Source organism: Rhinoderma darwinii, chromosome 1, assembly GCF_050947455.1.
Source record: "Rhinoderma darwinii isolate aRhiDar2 chromosome 1, aRhiDar2.hap1, whole genome shotgun sequence".
Classification (NCBI taxonomy): Eukaryota; Metazoa; Chordata; class Amphibia; order Anura; family Rhinodermatidae; genus Rhinoderma; species Rhinoderma darwinii.
Genome location: NC_134687.1, coordinates 431,356,020 through 431,378,863, shown reverse-complemented (window position 1 = coordinate 431,378,863; position 22,844 = coordinate 431,356,020). Strand labels below are relative to the sequence as shown.

The following is a 22,844-nucleotide window of genomic DNA, read 5'->3' as shown; positions in this document are numbered from 1 at the left end:
GTGGTGACACAGCCTCTTTAACTCATAACGGCAACATTACTGGATAGGAAAAATAATCTACTGTCTTTGTGTTAATGTGTAGTTTTTCAACAGTTCGGTAACTATGGCCTTCAGAAATCTGTAGTTTGTAATTACACGGATATATATCAAAGTTATATTTTACCAAGGCTCACATTCACACTTACCTATTTCTATCAAGGGTTTCTAGAAATCAGCAAGGAGACTTTGTATTGAGGTCTTTGGTTTAACAATAAACTAAAAAGGCCAAATGAAAAAAAAAAAAAAAAAAAAAAAAAAGGAAAAAATGCAGGAAACCCATTCTTTCAGTAGCGGTTTCCTCTGCTACTAGAACTGGCTTCAGTTTCTGGCACTTATTTTAATTACTAAACCAGCCGTTGAGATATGTTATAACCCCTTCACTTCTGTTGGGTCTTGATTGCGTTGCTGAACAAATGATTTCCAGGGCTCCATGGCAAGTGGGAGTTATTATGCTGTGGTGGATGTGGCTGTGCTTCTCTCTCTCCGGAGGCCATTTTACTTGTTCTCAATCAGTGTCTGAACCTTATACACAAGATCCCGGGCAAGTTTCAGAATATGTTTTATGTTGTGTCTCTCTGCCATCTCTGAAACACAAAAACATGAGAAATGTAATGATGAATAGCTTAGCATTTGTTCACATCTGCGTTGTGGCTTCTGTTTATAATGTACAAAGTCAGTCACTTAAATTCTACAAAACTGTTGCAAGAAGAGACCATTCTATAAATGCAGAAAGCAGATTCTGGTGGAAATACGAATTCTGTCTTAAAGAGAACCTTTCACCTCCCCACACATGTGCAGCTGAGTGCAGCGTGTAATGGGGAGGGCTGAACAAATCCTGGGGAACTATACATTTTTTTTCTACCTCCCTCCGTTATTTAGAGATCGGTGCCGTTATATTTGGCACCCCATATTTAAATAACCCCCTGAACAGTCAACGGGGCGTGTACTGGCAAGGGGACGTGTTACTATGGCTGTGACACTGCCCAATCAGATATGGACAGTGCCACAGCAAGAGCAAGGAGAGAGAGTGTGCGATTGCAGTCTTTTCACCCCAACTGGCAAGGGGGCGTGTCTCTGCTACGGACAGTGTAAGAGCTGTGGAGAGGAGAGCGCGCTCTCATCTCTTCAGCTCTTGCAAAAGATCAGTCTTGTATTGTCTGCCAAACTGGCAAGGGGGCGTGTCACTGCTACGGACAGTGTAAGCTCTCCCCATCTCTTACACTGTCTGTAGCAGTGACACGCCCCCTTGTCAGTTCGGCAGACAAAGTACAAGACTGATCTTTCACAAGAGCTGAAGAGATGAGAGCCCGCTCTCCTCTCCACAGCTCTTACACTGTCCGTAGCAGTGAAACGCCCACTTGCCAGTTCGGGTGAAAAGACTGCAATCGCAAATTCTCTCTCCTTGCTCTTGCTGTGGCATTGTCCATATCTGCCACAGCCATAGTAACACGCCCCCTTGCCAGTACACGCCCCGTTGACTCTTCAGGGTGTTATTTAAATATCGGGAGCCAAATATAACGGCACCAATATTTAAATAATGGAGGGAGGTAGAATAAAAATGTAACGTGCCCCAGGGTTAGTGCAGCCCTGCCCATTACATGCTGCACTCAGCTGAACATGTATGGGGAGGTGAAAGGTTCTCTTTAAGTACTCTACATAACTACTAAAAGCTATAAGGATATTACATCTAAATATTCAATGTTTTCTAATAATTATTATATTTTTCGGCCTATAAAGAGTTTTTAACTAACAATTGTCCTAAAAAATTACACAAACAATATACGGAAATAACCAAGACGGTATACCCTTTTTACAGTCCTCTCATCCCCTCCAGTTTATAGAGGCCAATCAGAGACATAACTTGAAACTCCTAGGACCCAATACAAAAGCTATAAAAAGGGTCCCCATCTACAATTTATAATACGGATGTATTCCTATGTGGCAGAGGGGCATCACAGAACCAGGACCCGGGGACGACTACTACCTCTACACCCCAAATAGCTACACCGCTTGAGGCGAATATTGCACCATCTCCAAATGTACAGTCGATGTATTCACTGGATGCTATTGACGTATACTCATTAGGTTTTTGTTATCTTATGACCAAAAATTGGCTGTAATACCCAATATATATATATATATATATATATATATATATATATTATTGGGTATATATATTGTATAGATTATACCTGCTGAACTACGCTAAACATGTTAAATGCTATGTAAAATGGGATTCCAGTCCAGGGGACTGGCGTTCTGCTTTAAGTTCTTAGTGACATTCGTCGTGTTACTCAGGGGCTGAACACGTACCATAGCGGACGCCTGTCGGCTGTTTTATACAGCTGATACCCTTTCACAGCTCCATCAAACGGAGAAAAAAGTTCTAGGTCTCAAAATATGGCGACACAAAGCATTTTTATTATGTAAAAGTAATACAACATTAAAAAAACTATTTACAAATTTGGTATCGCCAGAATCTTACTAACCTGCAAAATAATGTTAACATGTCACATCAAAAGTTTGGCTCAATGGCATTCCGGGTGCTGAGACTCCCACCGTTGCTGAAACAAAGGTGCAGAAGCGGCACTCCCGGTCAAGCTGAAGTCTGTTCTCAGACATTTTATCCGAGCCTTCTTTAGCCTGACGATGAACGCTGATCTCAGCCGAAGGTGCAGGGTGCTCAATGGTCTCAGCACCCGAACCCCCACCGATCCAAACTTTAGAAATGTCTCTATGACATATCAAAAGTTTAATGAAAGTGTAGTCACTCTTTAAGGGTTTTAAACGCTTTCTACATGTCAAGGGGGGAACCCCCGACAAGCTTTTTAAGATTTGGGGACCATGACAACTTACACACTGGCGTATCCTTTGAGATTTCCATGTCCTAATCTTTATTCTCATTGAGGACATGGGACCGAAGTTGACTCTTTCACGCAGCACAGACTTAAAGGGAATCTGTCCGCTGTTTTGAGGTCTCAAAACCGCTGACAGGGCTATATAGGGGAGGAGGATGGCACTTGATCCAGGAGCATCTGTGACGGCTCCTGGATCTCGTCTGCGACTGCTTCTCCATCGGTGTCTAATGTAAACTTGGGTATATGAAAAATTCCATATATGAAGAAATGCACTCATTGAAAGAAGGCTGTCCTAGTCTCAAATATTCATGTGCTCCTCCACCCTTGACAATTGATTTATCTCTAGATATTACCTAAATAGCATCATTATCATATAATATCTACAGAAACTGCTGTTGAGATGGTTTACATTGTGCACTATAAATACAATTCTTGCTGCTTGTTATACGTACCGTTAAAGAACTTTATTATATCGGTAAAGTCCATATTATTTTCCAGGATAATATCACGATAAACTTCCACCAATGCCAAGGCAATGAAGAGGACAAAGTGAGAAGATGATATCTGCTTAGCAGCCCAGATGGTTTCCCATACTGAGAATACATCATCATACACTAGTTCTGTGAAACAGATAAATAGAATTATAGACAGCCACAAACATTACTTTGATCTGCTAGTCATTAATATTGTATGGCTCTGCTAATATACTGGATGTTTTTAACATTTTGTAAAATGCTTTACTATAGAGGTACAACTAACCATTTATTTTCTTACATCAAAGTAAAGGAAGTATGTAGATGTAGAAAATTGCAAAGAGGGAAAAGAGCAAGCCTTTGGTGTGGGTACTTACAATTGTATATCTAAGGCTTTGTTAATTTCACATCAGAGCATTTAATTGGAGGTATAAGTCGGGTTAATTTCCCAATGTATACCTCGGACGGAAGGCTCCAATTTCTGCCACCGTATAGGCCTATGTCATCCATAGGGTCCAATTGTAAAGAAAAATGCATACCATGCAGTATACGTTTTTTTTTTACTGAATGCCTTTGTATGGAATAGTGTAGTCTACAACGCTATTCTATACAGAAAAATAAATAAATAAAAAAGGTATGTTGGCGCAGTCAATAGAGCCCTAATGATGCATTTAACATATGCACCCGGAGCTTTCCCAGCGCTTACACTGGACACAGTGTTTATAGGTGATGTAAAACGAGCCTAATGAATTGATTTCTCCTGTGCTTTCCTCACCTCTTTTGAAGTCTAGAAGAAACCAGCGGTAACAGAAGTAGAAGTGAGTATAGTCACCATTTTGATGCATAAGTTCAAAAAGCTCGGAATCCAAAATCTAATAAACGAAATTAGAGTTAAAATAAAAACATTAAATATTGTACAGCTATATAGAAACAACTGTAAACTAAATATGACACATTAATCTGGAACAATATACACATTGTAAAAAGGGGATGTCTCATGTCTTTACTTTTTGTTTTGTATGCAGAAGAGAAAATGTATTGGCACACACTTCTTGCCTGTATAGAAAGTACACCAGGGTGTGTGTGCTTTATGGCACATGCAATGAATGGGTGACAATTAACAGAGAAATGTCAGACTATTAAGGTCTCCAGGAAGTGATGGAGTACAGCTGACTCCGCCAGAGAGTGACAGAGGAGATGTATACAGAGCCTTATCTGTGTGTAAATTGTTGCAATCCAGCCTTACAACAGAGCCGTCATTAAATCCCCTGCCCTATGCTGATCGTGTCCTAGTCTACAGACCAAAATTGACAAGTAATCTACAGAAAACTTGCCTGTTGTGTCTGCCCATTGTGGAATATTTCAAGATATAAAAATTATAATTAGAGATCATTAAACAAATGTGACATGGTTTGTATATATTTAAAAGGGGTTTCCAGTCCTAAGAAATTGATGGCCTACCCTCAGGATAGAGTAAGAATAAGAAAAACTGCAGCACTCGAGTTTCTAAAAGGTGTTGGTCTTTATTCACCAAGCAATAAAACTGCAACGTTTCAACCCATGATGGGGCTTTGTCAAGCAACAGGGATGGAAACGTTGCAGTTTTATTGCTTGGTCAATAAAGACCAACACTTTTTGGAAACTCGAGTGCTGCAGTTTTTCTTATTCTTACTCTATGCAAGCTGTCCCTTTGGACCTGGGACATTTGTGCTGCGTGCCTCATCCCTCGCTGGGATATTTTGCCTTTCTCCTCTGTGATATCTGTTTGTTTGTGCTGCTGACTTCCTTTATACTACCCTCAGGATAGGCCATCAAAACCTGATTGCTGGGGATACGACTCCAGGCACCTCCACTGATCAACTGTTTTGAAGAGGCCACGGAGCTCGTACGAGCGCTGCTTCCGCTTCATTCCTTACCTGCGCGTACTGTGAATTGCCAACACTTGTAGCGGTGGTTCAGATTATTACCGCCTTCTCTCTTTCACTTGAATGGAAGAGGGCTGTAATATTGTGAACTGCCGCTACAAGTGTGTACCGTATAGGCAGGACACCAGAACCAGCTTTCAAGTTATTATAATTCTTTTTCTAGTGGCCACAAATCTGCAGTCTTTGACCAATGCCCCCAATGCTTCTGCCAAGAGACCAAGAAACTAGGTGTGTATCGATTTGTTCAGTTAATAAATGGTAAATCAGAAATGCCACAAGGAATGGGGCAGAATCTGGGAGCAAAAGATTCTGAAAAGCCGACAACAGGGAGCCCAGGGATAAACCAGAGTGGACTGCTGGAATCACTAATTGCCTATTTTCCAGTCATCGGAGGGAAACTGCAGGGTTTGTAATGTAGACAAATAGGGTTAGGACAGAAATGGGGGAACTGCCCTGACCTATAAGAGGGAAACCCCTACAGTAATGAATCCCAGAATCTTGATATAGATATCAAGCTGATAAAGAAAATAGTCAGTGAGAAGCTTTTAACCATCGAGGGCTATGGACTAGCCATCAGCAAATTTCCAGTTATATTATTACATATACTTATTAAACCATGAGGTTGTTTCAGTTTAATATAGACAAAGTTCAACCAGAGCATGTCTTCATGAGTTATACGCATCTATGAGGCAGACAATAAAATAGACAAGGGGAGGATTTAGTACGGTCAATTCTGAAAAACTGCTTAAAGGGAACCTGTCACCAGCATTTCACCTATTGAACTCTATTCATCCCTCACTGGCCGCTGCTGTCAAAATTTCTGACAAAAATTCATTGTCATTATCCCCTTTTCTAAACTCATTCTCCGTAAATAACAGTCTGTAAACATTTTGCGCCTTTTATGGTAATAATACGGCAGTCTCGTTCGTTCCTCTTCTTAAGCCCGCCCACCGCCAAAAACTGGCCCACCCTGAATGCTGCAATCTTGTCTGAGATAGCGCACGTGTGCCTATCATATATGGTCTGACACCCTTTCCTGCTTTGTCCAGGCCTCAAATCTAGTTACTGCGCATGCACCGTTTTGGTGTCCCGTTGTGCGCATGCACCAGAACAGGAAATCGATGCGTAAGTGTAGGACTTCATGAGTGCTGGGGGAAGATGAGGAGCTGTCAATCAAAAGTAAGGGGCCGGGTTAACTCGGAAAGGCTTGAGGAATGAAGATATGACTCTTTTCAAACGAAGATATGACTCTTAAGCTCATTAGCATATGGCACACCAACACTAAAAAACTGGAATAATAAAGGTACAGAGCCGACTTAGAAGAGAATTATAGGTTACATAAAAATGATTTTCACCCACTTCCACCAGGTATTGCTGGTTTAATAGGTGCAATGCTGTTGACAGGTTCCCTTTAAAAGGTCCTTCCCACCTGTCCAAGGCCATTTTTTTTTTTTTAATCAGTTCAATTTTATTCAACAAACTTCACATTTTTACAGGTCATTGTACTTTCTCATACAGTGTATAAGCAAATTTCCACAGACCCAATTATTTATATCCAACCAAACATTCCCTTCCCCCCAACTCCCCCTTGTATCCCCCAAGCCGGTCTTCTCGATACCACTTTTCCAATCCTATCTCCTTCTCTTCCCCTTTTCCATTCCCCATCTTACGCCTGCTCTCCGTGTGTACCCCACCGTCAGTAGCCCTATACCTGAACGTGTGACCGTAGTGTCATTAGCTCCGCAGAAGCATACCCAGATTGATCAATCCACCTAGCCCATTGTTTTTCAAACTTGACCTTGGACCCACTCTTGGAGTATATCCTATATTCCATCAGAACCTGTGAGTTAAGTGCCCCTATGATTTCTTGTTTTGAGGGTGGCTCCGCATCCAGCCAGTGCTTTGCTATTCCTTTCCTAACTTGATATAGTATTTTAGCGATTGCCAACCCTGACATCCTATCCCCCTCCAAATCTCCAACATACCCTAGCAGCATTACCACAGGATCCCATGGAATCTGTACCTCAAACACTCTCCCCACTAGCTCCAATATTTCCGTCCACAGAATCCCCAACCTCCCGCATGTCCAGAACATATGGAGGATGTCTGCTTTTTCCTCCGGGCACCTAGGGCACTTGGCATCTGCTCTTAATCCCATTTGTTTCAGCACCCACGGGGTCCTATACACCCTATGTATCAGAAACAACTGCGATCTTCGTTGTGCTACATTAATGGACAAAGTACATGTTGCTGCCAATACCGCCTCCCAGTGGTCTGTCGTAATAGGACCCACATCCCTCTCCCATATAGCTTTCACTGGTGCCATAGGATCCCCCAGATGTTCCACCAATAACCTGCGATAAACCAATGAAATTAATCCTTTTGACGTTACTGCTTTTGCAATATGTTCCAACACCCCCGCGGCATGTATTGTCATGTCTACACTGGCCGTTTGTGTCTGCACAGCGTGCCGAATCTGCAGGTACTGATAGAACATGCGGGAGTCCAGCTGAAACTCCTCCCTTATTTGCTGAAAGGATTTGAGTATGCCTCCCTCGTACAACTGACTCAATCGTATTATGCCTTGCTGCTCCCACCCCTGCATCCCTTCCAATTTACCCAATTCCCCCAGATAAGCATTCCTCCAGAGCGGTGTATATTTAGTGCACTCTCCTATCCCCAGCAATTGCTTGCATTGCCACCACACCTTGTGTATGAGAAGCAGAGTGGGTCTGGTACTCGCCATCCGTTTATAGCTGTGCGCTTCCAGTCCTACCAACGGGTTCTCCCCCCCCCCCCCAGATATGATAGGATGCGCGCACTGGACCCTCATGTCTCTTCCTGCTCCCACCCCCAGAAATGCTGACATTGGGCAGCTAAATAATACACCCAAGCATTGGGCATGGCCAGGCCCCCCTCCTCTTTAGGCAGTTGTAATTTCTCCAGTTTAATCCTAGGTACCCCCTTCTTCCATACTAGGTCCCTAAAAAGGTTGTGCAACCTCCTGAACCAATATTTGGGGATCCATACCGGGGAGTTATGTAGGACATACAGCACCTGGGGCATAAGGATCATTTTAATCAGATTCGTCCTACCCAGAGCCGATAGCGGTAACTTATTCCACGCCTCTACTTTGGCTTTTATCGTTGTTAACAGTGGCATTACATTAAGGGACATATAATCCTGTGCTTTCGCCGTCACCCTAACCCCCAAATACTTAAACTCCGTGACCACCGGTATCTCCACCTCCTCCTCCCCAGTCTGGATAACCCCCGGGTCCATGAGCATTAGAGCCGATTTTGACCAATTAATTAGCAATCCCGAATATTTCCCAAACCGCTTAATTAGGGCCATCACTAACGGTAGTGTGCGCTCGGTATCCACCATGAATAGCAGCATATCGTCTGCGTATAATGCTATTCGTTCCTCCACCCCCCCATATCTCAACCCCTGAATATGTTCATGTTGTCTCACTGCGCACGCCAAGGGTTCCACCGCCAACGCGAACAACAATGGAGATAATGGACATCCCTGAAGCGTTCCCCGCTCCAGCGCGAACCGATCCGATAGCACCCCATTCACCCTTATCTTTGCTGTCGGGGCTACGTATAACAACTTTACCCATTTTATGTAATTAGGGCCAAATCCCATTTTCTCCAGAACTGACCACAAATATTTCCATTCCACGCAATCGAATGCTTTAGCCGCGTCTAAGGACAGAATGGCTCTCCCCCCATGATTATCCGGCAGAACTTGTAAATTCAAGAACAGCCGTCTCAGATTCACCGCCGTCGATTTGGATGGCATAAAGCCGGCCTGATCTCCATGTACCACCCCAGCCACTACCTTAGCTAGTCGAAGCGCCAATACTTTCGCTATGATTTTAATATCCGCCGTCAGTAGAGAAACTGGTCTATAGGAGCCCGGGAGCTGGGGATCTTTCCCCTCTTTAGGCAGAACTACTATAGTTGCTTCGTACATTGTTTCCGGAAGCCGCCCCCTATCAAAACTATCCAAAAGAGTGGCCAATAACTGCGGGGCCTTTTCACTGGCTAGTATCCCTATGGCTGCCTGGAGCTCCTCCAGAGATATGGGCTCCTCCAATGTCCCTCTCTCCTCCCCTCCCAACCTGGGAAGGTTTATCTCCCCTATATACTCTTCCAGCTGTTGAGGTGTGTGCTCTGCCCTAGAGGAATACAAATCTGAGTAAAACTGCTGAAAAACTTTCAAAATCTGTCCTGTATCCGTCTCCGACTTCCCCCCCTCCCCCTTAATAGTGTGTATGTAATTATTCTCCCTCTGAGCCTGCGCCATTCTTGCCAGCAGCCGTCCGGTGGTTTCCCCCTCCTCATAATATTGGCTTTTTAAAAACATCCTTTTGTTATCTGCCCTCTCCAACTGATGCTGTTTTAACAACCGCTGCGCCTCCACCCAATGCTTCAGTGTGTCTGGTGTGTTATCTGCTATATGTAGCCTTTCTGTCTCTGTTACCCTTTCCAACAGTGCTTCCCCTAATTGTCTAGACCGTGTTTTTACTGCCGAAATGTGCTGGATGAACACCCCTCTCAGCCACGCCTTCATCGCGTCCCACAGTATCTCTTGCGGTACCGTTCCCGAGTTGAATTTAAAGTATTCCTTTATGAGGTCTAAAATTTGTTTATGATCTATCACCCTTGCCCCCGCCCTGTCCTCCCCTCCGTCTCTACCTTCATTAACAAAGGAGAATGATCCGATAACGCTCTTTGCAAATATTCTATCTGGGCTACAAAGGGTACCGCTGCCGGTGAGCACAAGATTAGGTCTATCCTGGATAAAGACTGATACGTGGAAGACGCACAAGAATACTGAAAGCTATTTGGATGTTTATCCCTCCATATGTCCCGCCAACCCATTTCAGCAACAAGATGGCCAAACGCTGTTAAACCTCCCCCTGTCATGCCGAATTTATCCATATTAGTATTCAATACCGCGTTAAAATCCCCCATCACTAGTAACGGCACCTCCGGGTATCTAGCCAGTTCCTCCACCACTTTCTTGATACATCCGCTAGAAAATGGAGGGGGGACATACAACACCACCAACACACAATTCCAATGATACATCGTACAGTGTACCCCCACATACCGCCCCTCTCCATCCTGGAAGGAGTCGTGACATATAAATGGCACCGCCCTATGTATGAGAAGACTCACCCCCCTTGAATATGTAGTATGGTAAGAATGAAAACTATGGCCTACCCAGGCCCTATGCATCATGGAGACTGAATCCCTAGTCATATGTGTCTCCTGTAGTCCTATCACCCTCGACTCCTGCTTCCTAATAAAATCAAATACCGCCTGTCGTTTTCTGGCTTCCCACAGGCCCCGTACATTCCAGGACAAACAATTAAGTGATCCCATCATCCCTCAACATATCCCAACACATCCTATCCTGTTCTCGTAATTTTACATATCCGACCGGCTGGGTCCTCTTTCCCTCCCTCCCGTCCCCCCCCTGTAACCTCCCCCGTAAACCTACCCCTTTCCAAGGGTTGGGGCGACAGAACGTGTCTGCCATTACCCATAACAAGCGTCGGCAGGTCAACTCCGCCCACCGTACATTCAACAATACCATAACTCGTTATTCACGTTTCCCGCGTAACTGACCATCCCTCCCGCTGCCTTTTTCTTGCAAATAAACAACCATCCCTTCAACATATCGGTACCCCTCAATGTCCATAAACACATTCCTCCTCTTCCGGTCTTCCGCGTTCACCGCAACCATGCCCTCCAACTCCAAGTCCAAACATGACCAGGAACCCTCAATGCCATATCTTGCAATTTTCTACGACACCTGGTTCAGTCCCGCATCCCCAGCCTCCTTTTGTCAGCCGGTCTGTTCCGGATCAGCGCCGTCCCTCTGCCTCTGCCGGTCTCAGTTGACTTTCATGGCTATCCAACCATCTAACCACTTCTCTCGGTGTCTCGAAAAAGGAAGTTGTGCCCAACGCCACCACTCTCAGGCGGGCAGGATACATCATTGAATATTGCACTTGTAACGCCCTTAGGCGTCTCTTTATATCCATAAACTGTGATCTTTTCCGTTGTACTTCCATAGAGAAATCCGGGAAAAAGGACACTTTCACCCCATTAAAGGAGATGTCTTGACGTTCTCTAGCTTTCCTCAGGATCTTGTCTCTATCTTTGTAATGTAAAATCTTTATCAGCACCGGTCTCGGCGGCCTTCCCGGAGGGCCGGGTCTGGTCGGCACCCTGTGCGCTCTCTCCACCGCAAATAAAGGGGTCAATTCCTCTCTGCCAAATGTGTCTATCAGCCACTTTTCAAAGAAATCATCCGGATTCGCTCCCTCCACTCTTTCTGGAACCCCCACTAGGCGAACGTTATTCCGTCTCAGCCGATTTTCCATGTCGTCTGTCTTTGCCAGCAATGTCGCCACTGCCTGCGAGTGTGCTTGTACATCCTGCTTTATGTGAGGAATCGCATCCTCCATGTCTGAGACTCTCCCCTCCACGGCAGTGGTGCGTTCCGCTACTTTTTGCAGATCGTTCCTGAGCAGCAAAATGTCCTCCTTCAATCCACCCATCTGGCTTGCTAAGGTATTAAGGACCATAGAATTTTGCTTCACCGCTGCCAAAATGTCCTTTAAGGAGGGTTCCTCCTTCCTTGCTCCACTTTTCCCTCCAGCACCTGGCTGATCCTGCATGGCGCCACTCATCTCCTCCTCCTCCTCCTCCTCACTTCTCATGTCCCCCGCCAAAGGAGAGTACCTGGATCCATAAGATGAGCCTCCAGCTGCCTGATCTCCAGCCGACTTTCGCTGCTGTGCAGCCGCCCCCCCTGCTCTCGGCGTGCGGGCGAACCTCTCCAGCTTCTCCACTACTTCCTGCTGGAGGCCTCTATTGCGGCCCTCCTTCTCCTCGGCGCCATCTTGAGCGCGGGACCCGGGACTCGCTGGCGGCGACTTCTGTTTCTTTGAGCGCGTCATTATGGACGGGCACTCGTGTTCCTCCACCTCTAGACTCTGGTAGGACCCTGGGGAAGCTGTTTTCCCCGAATTTTACGGGATATATGGACCTTATAGGATGAATATAGCAGGAGCTCCGGTCACACACGTCCTCTCACATTCACCGCTAGGCCACGCCCCCAAGGCCATTTTTAATTATTATAGAACAAAGCTGGTTCCTATCTATCCTGGATACATTTTGGATGCCTAGGCCCTAAGAGAGAGTTAAGTCCCTTGTTGTAGAGGCATGCGCCTGATACCTCCAGACTCCTCTCAGTGAAATAAATGACAAGTCACTAGCTATTGCCTAAACATCCAGTTTAGATGTGGACAGGTTTGGAACACTAAACCCCAGCTGATTAACGACATGATGGTAGTTTAGTGACTCCAAACCTAGTGACTGGTTCCCTTTAAGAAAACTATTACTAAATTGTATTAAGTGGACAGCTGTATCACTTTGACATTCATGAGTCTGGTAAAGTTGTGAGGCGACTCCTATGAGTGCTTCAATGGCAGCTGTTTCTTGTTGTAAAACAGAAAGAAGAAAGAAACAGGTTTAACAGGTAAAACAAACAAAAGGCTGAACTGAATCTTTAACAATAGAACAGAAGAGGAAAGCACAGGGAGATTTTTGTGTAATAAAATAATTTTTCAAACCAGGTTTAGGCATTACTAACAATCCTAGTAAAAAAATGTTCCACGGGGTAATGTCGTACCCCACTTTCAGCCAGTTACATAGTTATATAATTTACTCTTCCTATGAGATTTCACATAATAGCTTCAGTTTACCTGTATAAGAGACCTCATGTTGGCAAAGTGCGTATCCATAGCACCACCATGGGGAAAGTTCTGGTTCATCCTCTTCATAAGCTCTGAAAAGCAGCTGAATGCCAGAGCCTCTGTGGGGAAGATATTCAAAGATGCCCATTTTTATCCAAAAACAACAGAAATGCTCAATTAATTTTTTTTTTTTTTGCATGTTAACGCATTCATAAGAATCAAATTGCTAAATTGGTAACAACACAATTTTTAAGTGCACCCAAAAATAGAGAAGATCATTACAAACACAATAGGCTGTTATTCAGTGAGAGATACCAAGATTACCTTAAAAAGGAAAAAAAAGTTGGCACTGGACAGACATAAAAAACATATGCACTCCATAATGTAAATCTGTTAGGTAATATGAGATTAGCATTGTCAGGAGTAAAAATGATCAAAATTTTGGGATGTCCTAAAAGTACCAAAATTTTGCAGGCTTATTAGAATGTATTAGTCTGCATCTCCAATGGAGTCCCTAGAGTAGCTGAACATCAAGCAGGGAGCAATCATGGTTTTTGGAATAAGTAACTCCAAACAAGGAGTGATGGACTGAAGAGACTTTTGCGGCAGATCCGGTTTTTAAAGGCCACAGCTACAATTATTTTACATGTCTTTATTAATATATTTCTGCAAATATTTCAGGGTTGTACCAATACCTTCATAAGGAAGATATGCCTGATAAAGGGGTTGAAACGCGTTGTAGGAATAAATATTTTTAAAGACCTGTAAAGTAATTTTAGATGTGCCTTCATAATCTGCTACAAAAGTCTCTTCAGTTTTGCGAGCAGATTGAGATGTCGTTCTAAATCTTTGCTCTGTTTCAATCTCTCATGGCACAATATGGGACACTGCAAACGGAAAGGCAAACGTAAACCACAGCTTCTGTTTCCCTCACCATTGAACTCAATGGTGACAGAAACCTAGCTAATGGTTTCCGTCTGTCACCGTTGTGACATGGTTCCGTTGTTTCGGACGGAATTAATAGCGCAGTCGACTGCGCTATTGATTCCGGCAAAACCTGGCGCCTTATTAACTTTTTTTTAAGGACGCTATATTGTTATCCAGGAATTACCTAATTTTGCTAAGTCTATATTTCATAGTCTATCTTAATAGGACAACCAAATTTGATTAAAAAATGATTCCCCAGATCTGTGGGTAGATCTTAAAAATGCTGTGCATGCAAAACAACCAGAAAAAAAGCAAGAATAGTGTCCGTGTTCTGACTTGTAATTTTCAAACCTGCCCTGGGAAAATTAAAGGGGTTTTCCCATGAGAGACATTTATGACATATCCACAGTATATGTCATAAATGTCAGATAGATGCGGGTCCCACCTCTGGGACCCACACCTATCTCTAGAACGGGGCCCCCTAAACCCCGTTCCACCTTTTTCTGCTCCCTCTGCCTCCCCGGCCACTTCCTGACTATATGGTCGGGAGTAACAAAAACAGTGTAGATTGCTGTGCTACGCTGTTCCCGTAACTCCCATAGTAGTGAATGGCAGTTACGGAAGCAACATAGCATGCAAGCTACACTGTTTCTGTAACTACTATTCAGTTCTATGGGACTTACGGAAACAGAATAGCTCAGTGAGCTACGCCGTTTCCTAGGTCATGGTCGGAATTCACCTGCTTTTGCCGCAACACAGAGCGGAAGAACAGAAAAATCTGGAATCTGATTAATTGGTTGCTATAGGCAACAAGGATACTTGTTCTTAGAACATCTTTTATGTATGAGGGCCATTGCATATTATCTTGACCCACAGATAACAGAACCCATTACAGATAACAACTATAAACATTAACTTTATAAAGACGTCATACCATCATCGAGTGTAACCAATAGAGGAGCCAGCAGATCACACATTCCTTGTACATATCCAATCTCAATGTGCTGCCACACGTAGCTGAAAAATATATACATAACGTTAGAATCAGTAATACAAAAATACTGCAGAAAATGGTGATAGGGCCCTATTCACATCTGCATTAAAGGCTCCGTTAAAGAGGCTCTGTCACCAGATTTTGCAACCCCTATCTCCTATTGCAGCAGATAGGCGCTGCAATGTAATTACAGTAACGTTTTTATTTTTAAAAAACGAGCATTTTTGGCCAAGTTATGACCATTTTTGTATTTATGCAAATGAGGCTTGCAAAAGTACAACTGGGCGTGTTTAAAAGTAAAAGTACAACTGGGCGTGTATTATGTGCGTACATCTGGGCGTTTTTACTACTTTTACTAGCTGGGCGTTCTGACGAGAAGTATCATCCCAGCTTCTGGCAGTGCAGACACAGCCGTGTTCTCGAGAGATCATGCTGTGTCGTCACTCACTTCCTGCCCCAGGTCCTGCATCGTGTCGGACGAGCGAGGACACATCGGCACCAGAGGCTACAGTTGATTCTGCAGCAGCATCAGCGTTTGCAGGTAAGTCGATGTAGCTACTTACCTGCAAATGCTGATGCTGCTGCAGAATCAACTGTAGCCTCTGGTGCCGATGTGTCCTCGCTCGTCTGACACGATGCAGGACCTGGGGAAGTGACGTCACAGCGTGATCTGCCAGAAGCTGGGCGTTCTGAAGAGAAGTGGATGATGCTTCTCGTCAGAACGCCCAGCTAGTAAAAGTAGTAAAAACGCCCCGATGTACGCACATAATACACGCCCAGTTGTACTTTTACTTTAAACACGCCCAGTTGTACTTTTGCAAGCCTCATTTGCATAAATACAAAAATGGTCATAACTTGGCCAAAAATGCTCGTTTTTTAAAAATAAAAATGTTACTGCAATCTACATTGCAGCGCCGATCTGCTGCAATAGCAGATAGGGGTTGCAAAATCTGGTGACAGAGCCTCTTTAAGAGACACCCTCATGGTAGCCATTGAAGTCAATGGTCTCAATAGTTCAACGGAACCATCGCTTCCAGTATTTTCATTATTCTGCTCCCCTGACTGAACAGAAAAATGGAAAACCGAACGCAGATGTGAACAGGCCTTTACTATGTTAAACGTAATTTTTTTTTTTTTTACAAAATGGTTGGCTTAACCCCTTCCCGGTCCAGGACGTATTATTAGGTCATGCTGAACGCATAACTCATGCTCAGTGACCTAATAGTACGTCCTGGGAATAACTGCCATTCCGTCCCCCTCCCGTCACATTTATGAGCTGTGACAACTGCGGTCACGTACTGCAGTTGCCGCAGCTCCTTCCCCAGGGACCGATTGTGGTGGTCCCCGCCGATTAACCCTTTAGAAGCAGTGCTCAATAGCAATTGCGGCTTCTAAGGGGTTAAAACACCATTGACGTCCCACGACGTTATTGTGGGCGCCGATGGTTGCTATCTAACAATGGCCTCCGGTTATGCCATCTTTGGAAGCCTAGTGGGTCCTGACAAAGGCAGGACCCACTATGCTTGCTGTCAGGGACAGCTCTAATACACTGCACTACGCATGAAGTTCAGTGTATTAGAATAGCGATCAGGCCACCACGCATTCAAGTCCCCTAGTGGGACAAAAAAAACAAAACGTTTGAATTTGCATAAAAATAAAAAATAAAAGTTTTAACGTAATAAAAGTAAAATTCCCCCTTTTTCCGTTATCAGTCCTTTATTATTAAAAAAATAAATGAAAAAAAATAAAAAAAATTATACATAATTGTGGATTGGCACGTCCATAACGGCCTGACCAGCAAAAGTATTTAGTTATTTATTCCACGCAGTGAACGCTGTAAAAGAAAAGAATAATAAACCATACCAAAATTTTTTGGTCACTTTACATCCCAAAAAAAAAAGCCGTGTGAGGGCTTGTTTTTTGCGTAACAAACTGCAGTTTCGATCAGTACCATTTTAGGGTACATGCAACGTTTTGATCTTTTTATAAAATTTTTGGGGAGGTGAAGTGACCCAAAAATTTAATCAAAATATCAAAACATTGCATGTCCCCTAAAATGGTACTGATCGAAAGTACAGTTTGTTACACAAAAAACAAGCCCTCACACTGCTTTCTTGATGGAAAAATAAACAAGTTATGGCTCTTAGAATATGGCAACCCAAAAAGCGAATTATTAAAAAAAAAAAAAAAGTATTTTATTGTGCAAACGCCATAAGACATAAAAAACTATAAACATATAGTATCGCCATAATCGTATCGCCACGCAGAATAAAGTAAATGTCATTTATAGATCATGGTGAACCCTGTAAAAAAAAGGAATAAAAAAAGAATAGTAGAATTGCTGTTTTTTAGTTATTACGCCTCATAAAAAATAGAGTAAAAACTGATCAAAAAGTCGCATGCACCCCATGAAAACTACAATGACTTCCTCAAGGGGTCTAGATTCCAAAATGGGGACACTTTTAAGGGGTTTCCCCTTTACTGGTACCTCAGAAGCTCTGCAAAGCGACATGGAGCCCAGAAACCAATCCAGACAAATCTACTTGCCAAATAGCGCTCCTGCCTTTCTGAGCCCTGCCATTTGTCCAACCAGCAGTTTATGACAACATATGAGGTATTGCCGTAATTGGGAGAAATTGCTTTTTAAATGTTGGGGTGCTTTTTCTTCTTTATTCCTTGTAAAAATTAAAAGTTGGCACGTTTTATCCGAAAAATATGTGATTTTCCCATTTTACAGCCTAATTCCACAAAATGCAGTATAAAACCTGTGGGGTCAAAATGCTCACTATACCCCTTGATAAATTCCTTGAGGGGTGTAGTTTGCCAAATGAGATAACTTTTGGGGGGTTTCCACTTGTTTTGGCACCACAAGACTTTTTCAAACCTGACATGGTGCCTAAAATATATTCTAATAAAAAGGAGGCCCCAAAATCCACCCGTTGCTCGTTTGCTTCTGTATCCTGTGTTTCAGTCCATCACCACACTAGGGCCACACGTGGGATATTTCTAAAAACTGCAGAATCTGGGCAATAAATATGGAGTTGCGTTTCTCTGGTAAAAGCTTCTGTTTTACAGAAAAAAAAAATGAATAAAAAAGGATTTTCTACAAAGAAATAAAATTGATCAACTTCACCTCTACTTTGCTTTAAATTCCTGTGAAACGCGTAAAGGGATAAGAAACTTTCTAAATTCTGTTTTGGATACTTTGAGGGGTTTCGTTTTTAAAATGGGGAGTTGTATTGGGGTTTCTAATATATAGGCACCTCAAAACCACTTCAAAGCTGAACTGGTACCTAAAAAATAAAAAGGTTTTTGAAATTTTCTTCAAAATATGAGAAATAGCTGCTTATAACGTTCTAGAAAAATAAAAGAATGTTCAAAAAATGATGCCAGCATATAGTAGACATTTAGGAAATGTGAACTAGTAATTATTTTGTGTGGTATTGCTATCTATCTTACAAGCAGATACATTAAAAATCAGAAAATTGAAAATTTTTCCAAATTTTCGCAAAATTTTGCTATTTTTCACAAATAACCACTGAATATAATCGACCAAATTTTACCACTAACATAAAGTCCAATGTATCACGAGAAAACAATCTCAGAATCGCTTGGATAGGTATAAGTATTCCAGCATTATTACCACATAAAGTGACATGTCAGATTTAACAAATGGACTCTGAGCCTTAAGACCCCAAACTAGGATGCATCCTTAAGGGGTTAAACATATTTTGCAAGAGTAAGACATGTAAATGCTAGTATAATAAAACCTCAAATCTAAGCATTGATCAGGGACCCTGTATTGAACAAATTTAGAATGTGGATAGCAAAATAGAGATGCAAGCTGTCAACAATTATCATTATTTTTTAATAATATAAAACGACAAACTTTAGCGCTTTAGATCAAGGTGAAGCTAAACTGGTGTACTGGCAGGTAGGCATTTGAAAAAGTTAGTTCACAAATCCAAATTCCTACTTGGAATGGAGAATATGGAATTAGAATTGTAAAATGACCATAGACGTTATGACGTTGTGATGGCTGTTACCTGCACATGACATTTCGAAGCTTTTCCAAATTGACGGGTGTGAAATACCAATAGTTACGATCACACCTCTGAACATCCTTCTCAATACGGTGCAAGTTAATAGTGTACATATCCAGTATTTCTTGCTATATAGTTTTAGAAACAGGGAAATATAATTATGTTAGCAAAATAATTAAAAGGTATCAATGTAGTTAATGCGGTCAGTCAAAAAACACATGTTCTACAAAAAAGCCTGTGTACACTTACGGATAGTCGTGTGGTACAAGAAATACACAGAAATCGTAGTGCCCCATAGCAAAATTAAGATTGGGTCCCACTCCCACTGAGAGTTTAACAAGTCTGTGGTGCGGGGTAAAAACAGCGCCAGGTTGGACTTCTAATAAGAAAAGTGTCAGATTGTGAACAAACAGCTGAATCCTGGCCCACTCTTTCCCACAGAAATGCACATGTCAGAAAAAGTGGTGCAGGGGCTTCATAAATATGGCGTTCATTTCAAACGTCATATTCTTCAAGTATTTATGACAGAAAACTGGCATACATAAAAATCTCCCCAGTGGAAAAATGTCCCGTCATCCCTTTACACTGTAAATTATAAAAACTCTGGCAGCCTGCAGCCACCACTAGAAGGAGCGCAGTGCCTATGGATTTATACACATACCATTGAACTCAATGAATGCTGTAAGGCATTGTTCACACTGAGGTTTTCCATGCAGATTTTGGCGCATATTCCGAACTGAAATCTGTGTGGAATTCGCCACATATTGCTTTCAATTCTAAATTCTATTTTAAATCTGCATCAATAAATGACATGTCACTTATTGACGCAGGTCTCAAAGGAAAATGCGGTGGATTTCCAATCATGGATTAGCCCACGTCACAAACTGGAAAACTGCATAAAAAAAATGAGTAGCGTGCAGAGCTCCCGCAGCAGACGTTTCCACCTCCCGAATCCGGCCTACAGTCTCCATTTAGTGGCTGCAGGAAGACACTGAGAATGTGTGCCGGGAAGCAGGAGAAGTAATTCAGTGCGGAGCCGACCATGAAAAGGTATGCCACTGCCGATCCTGCCTGGCAAAAAAAATCATGCATATTTTTATTTAAAAGTATATTCTGGAGAACACTAATAGTGATTTTTCTGGCTTGCATTTTTAGGGAACCTGTCAGCAGTTTTGAGGACTCAAAACTGCTGACAGTGCTATAAACAGGTTGGGGAGTTTATTGTAACCATACTTATGTTATCGGTCATGCATGTTGCATAACAGAGAAATCTCCAATTTGAAGTCGCCAGCTCAGCCGTTACAAATGCCACTTTTTGCTTTGAGTGACTGCTCTAGCGGTCTCCTTATTGGACACCAGACCCTCAAAACAGAGGAGAAATGCTGACAGCGTTCAGTGCAGAGAGCCTGGAGCACTGAACATAAAAAGGCCTCTGTGGCACTTGTGACCGCAGCGCCGGTAACTTCGAAACAGACTTTTCTTCGGTCATGCAACTTGCATGACCAACAACAAAGGTATCATTACACTGCACTACCCACCATGTATGTAGCACTGTCAGCAGTTTTGAGTACTCAAAACCGCTGACAGGTTTCCTGTCAATAGCCGGTTAAAGACCGCCCACTGTATATATACGGCGCGGGTTTAAGATTGCTGCACGAGCAGCTGAATGACGGGTGACCGGCAGTCGGAGACTGCCAGGTACCCTGAAGAAAAGACAGAGGCATTTATACTGCTTTTTTCTTTTCTGTACTGACATACATAGTGCTCAGTGAGCGCTGTGTATAGACTAGAGGCAGCAGCAGTTTTTGGTCCTGGTGATCATGTGACTGGTCACTTGATCGCCGGAATGCCAGTAGAGAGAGGCTGCTGCTGGGTCTAACTAGACCCAGCACAGCCCTATCAATGACAATAGTCACTATAACAGAAAAAAAACAAAAAACCATACCAATAGCAGGCTGCGTTTTGAAAATAATGCCACCAAACCCAAAAATGCCACAAAAACTCCACAAACCAAAGCGCTTTGTATGTAGCCATTTCAATAATTCATTATAGACGTCGAAAAATCTGGTAACCTAAAAAACAAAAAGGCTGAAGAAAAAACCCCTAAAGTAACCTAAAAATACGCTGTGTGTTAATCCAGCCTAACAGAGAGGGTCTGAAGCTGTACACAGCATGCAATGACGATACACTCCAGGAAAAGGAAATGCCCATGTGTTTGGACCAGTGACAAGAGCTTTAGCGAAGACATTGAAGTCTGATTTAGCCTGTTGCTATGCAATGGATGCAGCATTAAAAGGACCTGTAATACAGTTATAGAAGAAGCATGAAAACAAACAGGTATGAGACCGCCACATGTAATTCTTCAATAGAGCACATGGGAAACTCTTGACTGAAATGTAATTTTCCTTCTAAATGTTAAAATGAAGCTGGTCTTCTGACTGAACTGGGACTGTTGATACCATTTTCATCACCAGTCTCAGTGTTTATCGAATAAATACAAATGGGTCAACATAAATGACATGCTATTATAATTCTACACAATACTTACAGAATATGTCACTCCAGTGGAAGAGACTGGAGATACTTCAGCCATAGTTGCATCAATGACAACCAATGAATCAAGTTGTGGATAAAGACTCTCCATCTCTGGCTCTTCAGATAAGTTGTCTTCACTCCCCACCAGACTCTCCTTCTCAGCTTCACTATCTGGCCAAGCTTCCACTACAGAAAGCACTGTTGTGTCCTTGTCAGGCAAGATGTCCTCAGTGCTTTCAGTAATTGATAAAAAGTCATCCAAACTTTCATTGGCTGTTGCTTCTGTGTCCATGCTGTCCGGAACGGCAAGTTCCTCTTCTACCTTCTTGTTATCTAAAGTACTGTCCAGGCCGCTCTGTTTCTTTCCACTTGCTGATCCTGGCTTCATATGAAGGTAAAGTGAATTTTTACTAGTCTCTATTGAGGCATTGTCATCTGTGCTAAAACTATGGTCTGAATACCCAGACGTGATTGAGAAGTTCCTGGAGGATGGGTGTCCTGAATCTGGAGAGCAAGTCCCATTAAGTACTGTTCCATTGGGTATTTTTGGGGGTTTACTGTCCTCACTTCTAGTGTCTGTTTGATCAGCTTCTTCTACAGATTCAAAAACCTGCACAGTGAAGATGGTGCTGTGTTAAGCTCCTGTATGGGATCTTATGTTACTTACAGGTCTACATGCAAACAAACAGCAGGGATCCATACTTTAAAAAAATATAGTATTCAATTACAATTTTGCAATATATACATACCACTGTTCCATAAACAGTACACAAATGTTATAGCTTTTGGGCCAGGGAGAATTTGTTCTAAGAAATAAGGATGGAAAATGCGTAATACACAGGCAATTTTTTTCCCCGCAAGACTGACCAGGCTGCTAAACATTGTTACATCTACCTATTCCCCAATAATTCACCACAAGTAGTGTCCGGACATCTAGCACACTTGCAACTTCCTGGAGAGTGAAGTAAATTGAAAATGTGTGTGTATGGCCTATGAAAGTCAATACACACACTGGGTATCATGATACAGTATGGCTGTATTTCTGTCGAAGTGCTTAGGTGAAGCTAGACAGTGGCATTTGCACAATGTAGTGCATAACCATGTGAGGAGTTGGGTGGAGAGTATTATTTGGAATTTATTATGTTGCCACCCAACCGACAAGCAAAGCAAATACAAGATTGTTCTTGTACAGCAAATTATTTGTTCTTATTTAGTATACAGGAGCGGATTAAGCACATTTTAGGGATATTTCCTGATGTGTAGACGA

At 42.7% G+C, this 22,844-nt stretch overlaps 1 protein-coding gene across 1 annotated transcript in view; it reads right to left on the bottom strand.

The window, feature by feature from the left end:
• Positions 1 to 285: 285 nt before the first annotated feature.
• Positions 286 to 22,844, bottom strand: part of SGSM1 (small G protein signaling modulator 1) — a 280,772-nt gene continuing 258,213 nt past the window's right edge. The window contains exons 19-25 of the mRNA XM_075853710.1: positions 21,591 to 22,187; positions 19,046 to 19,170; positions 14,940 to 15,022; positions 13,088 to 13,197; positions 4,146 to 4,242; positions 3,350 to 3,517; positions 286 to 623 (exon numbers count right to left, since the gene is read on the bottom strand). Coding sequence (XP_075709825.1) covers positions 535 to 623; positions 3,350 to 3,517; positions 4,146 to 4,242; positions 13,088 to 13,197; positions 14,940 to 15,022; positions 19,046 to 19,170; positions 21,591 to 22,187 — 1,269 coding nt within the window. The 3' untranslated portion in view covers positions 286 to 534. The remainder of the gene's footprint in view (positions 624 to 3,349; positions 3,518 to 4,145; positions 4,243 to 13,087; positions 13,198 to 14,939; positions 15,023 to 19,045; positions 19,171 to 21,590; positions 22,188 to 22,844) is intronic.